Here is a 2,947-nt window from a genome sequence, read left to right on the forward strand (position 1 = left end):
CCCCCCATACCTGGGTTGCTGGGCTGGACGTGGTGCTGCTGGTGCTGCTGCTCCGGGGGTCTCCGGTACCCGGTGCTCTCCGGGGAGTTCCTGCGCTCCGGCTCCGTGCCCTCGCTGGGGCTGGGGCCCATCCGGCTCCGCTCGAACTCCTCGTGGTATTTGATCTGTGACAGGAGGGGACGGGGGTCAGAGCACGGCCATGGCAGCGGCTCCCGCAGCCCTTCAGCACCAGCAACGTCCTGCACCCCATCCCAGCTCATTTCTTTTGATTTTGGCTCAGCGTCCACCATCTCACAGCCCCCAGCAGCCCTGGGGGACCCCCATCCCATCTCCCCAGGGACATTTGCTCAGACCCCAGCTTCTGGCCCAGAAAGGAGAAGTTTTTGGTGTCCTATGGGTGAAATTTGTAATTTTTTCAGGCACGGGTGAGATTCAAGAGCAGGGATATAACAACAACAATAATAATAATAAAAGTTATTGTTATTATTATATAAAATAACCTTGGGAAACAACCTTCTAAACTCCAAGTTTTAACCAAGATGTGTCCATCCCAACCCGTGTAACAGGGGAACGAATCTACACCCATCCCTGACTCCCTGCTTGATGCTGTTCAGCCCCGCACCAAACCAACCAACCCAGAAACAGTTGCAATGCTGTTTTTCACAAGAAGTTTTCTCCACAAAATCCACCAAGAGATATACAGGTCCTTAACCACAAGGGTTTTTGCTGGGGGACTCTCAAAGCAGCCACCCCCAAACACATCAGCCTGAGCCTTCCCTCCGTGGCCAGGGCAGGGTTAACCCAACCGCCTGCGTGGGTGTCAAAATTAACAGCCCCCTCCATTGGTTAATGAATGCGCTGCCATCGGAAAGCACCTGGAGCCCATTTGTTTGCTGGGTAAACAATGATTTACCAGGCACTGCCACAGGCTTTGGGCAGGAGGCAGAGTGTGGAGCAAGGAAACACCCCAAAAAGGGTGCATCTCGCTTTCCCCACCACTGCAGGGACCCTGCGCAGGGGCAGCCTCATCACCCGGCACTGGGGGCTCAGGCTTTGCACAGCTCCATCACCAGAACCACACCAGCACCCTCCACCACAGGCAATTTGGGGCACCCTCCTTTGCTGCACCCCTGGGAGCCCAACGCTGCCTGCTGGGCCAGGCTTTTTGCAGGGATGGGGGGTGTTTTTGTGTCTTTATGAAGTGGTCACGGCAACCCCAATCTGGCGGGCAGATGCCCATGGGGAAGCTGCCAAAACCACTCCCATGGCTGGGAGAGGGCGAAGGGGATGGACATGGGCTGGTCTTGGCTCTCTGCTGTGTTATTTAATGGCCCAAAACCTCCACAGATTCTCTCTCTCAAAAAACCCCTGTGTTTTCTGTAACAGAGACCCCAGCCCCACTCTGTGCCAGGGATGCTGTGCTCAGCTGCGCCCGCTCAGACCCCACTGAGGAGCTGCCCCCAGGAAAAATCTCCCAAATTTTCCCAAAGGGAAACCTTCCCCAGCCCTGGCTGTGCTGGGGTTTGGTGTGCAGACAACATCCCTAAGGGGACAGCAGGACCCGGTGGAGAACAGCACAACAGGATCAGAAGGGGGAATAAACAACCTCCTCCCTTCTCTCCCCCCTTCTCCTGTGCATGGGGGCTGCCACTGTGGGCGCAGGCACCGTCCCCCCTCCCTGGACCCAGCAGCTCCCACCCCCAAGCTCCATCCCTGGGAGGATGGAGAAGCAGGAGCAGCTCAGGCCACTGCACAGTCGCAGAAGCCATCAGTCATGGATGCTCAAGAGTTTTCTGACGCAAAGCTGCGCTTCAGGGGTGAGTTTAATGATCAGGACGAAAGCAGCCGTCCCTGCCGTGCATTTTGCAGCAGCTCCCGGGTGTTTGATAAGGAGCAGCGCGGCTTTCGCTGGATGATAAAGGTTAATGAACTCGGGGCCGAGTTTGGGCAGGGGATGGATGCACCCCGCGCCTGACGCAGGCGGTGCCGCAGCCGGACGTGCGAGCGTGCATCCTCCTCCCTCGCCATGGCAACGCGCAGAGCTCCACGTCCGCCACGTACCGCGCCGCACCGCCGTACTGCACCGCCGAACCAGGCCACGCTGCCGGCACCCGGACACGGACCGAGGATGCTGGGGGCGGTGCAAGCTGCCAGGGCAGCTGCTGCTCAACCTGGGCATGTGTTTAATGTGATGTTTTCAGGAACGGAAGAGCTGGGGCTCTCGCAGACACGGCACGGGGCTCCCCTTGCAGAGGGTGAAGGGAGGAGGGAGGTGGTGCTGTGAACCCCTCAACCTCAGCACAACCGGGGGGGGGTGGGACTGTCTCAGTCCACATCTGTCCCCACCAAATGCCTCTCTGCTGCTCCCCTTCTTGCCCTTCACCATCAACATGGACTTGAGCATCTCGGGAAAGCAAAGGACACGCTTCCCCTCGGGATGCAGCTGCAGCATCCGCCAGAGGATGCTCACAAGATGCCAGGGCAAATGGGCTGGAGAATTAACACTGCCAGGCTTTCCAGATGCTGCAGCCTCATTAGCAGCCTCATTAGCCACTGCCAGAGCAGGGGGTCCGCATGGGCAGAGCTCCCCCGGGGCAGCAGGAAGGGCACAGCGATATCGGACACAGAGACCAGGAGCTACTCACGTTGCTGATCTGATCCTGAGTCTTCTTGATCCTCTGCAGCTCCGGGGTGTCAGCCACCACGCTGAAGCCTTTCCCCTTGTTCTTCTCAAACTCCTCCTTGTAGCGAATCTGGGTACAAGCAAGAAAAAAACCCCAGATTTAGACCCATGTGCTTCAGCAGGTGCAGCAGCTTCCTAACAGGGCCTCTGCCTCACCCCAGAGACCACCCAGTGTACCCAGTAACAGCAAAATGGGGCATTGCCAACAGCCAAAGCACAGAAACAGCTCCATTTCTCTTTCAGCAGGGCCTGGGGTAACTGGGA

The 2,947-nt window shown here is 57.9% G+C and overlaps 1 protein-coding gene across 1 annotated transcript; it reads right to left on the bottom strand.

Annotated features, from left to right (window-relative positions):
* Positions 1-10: 10 nt before the first annotated feature.
* LOC104548577 (LIM and SH3 domain protein 1-like) lies at positions 11-2,753 on the bottom strand (the record flags this gene model as incomplete). Its single annotated transcript, XM_010194638.1, has 2 exons — positions 11-164; positions 2,646-2,753. Coding segments are annotated over 2 exons (262 nt in total), but the record flags the coding sequence as incomplete, so codon positions are not given.
* Positions 2,754-2,947: the final 194 nt, after the last annotated feature.

The sequence above is a fragment of the Mesitornis unicolor genome, unplaced genomic scaffold (assembly GCF_000695765.1).
Source record: "Mesitornis unicolor isolate BGI_N332 unplaced genomic scaffold, ASM69576v1 scaffold34660, whole genome shotgun sequence".
Taxonomy (NCBI): Eukaryota; Metazoa; Chordata; class Aves; order Mesitornithiformes; family Mesitornithidae; genus Mesitornis; species Mesitornis unicolor.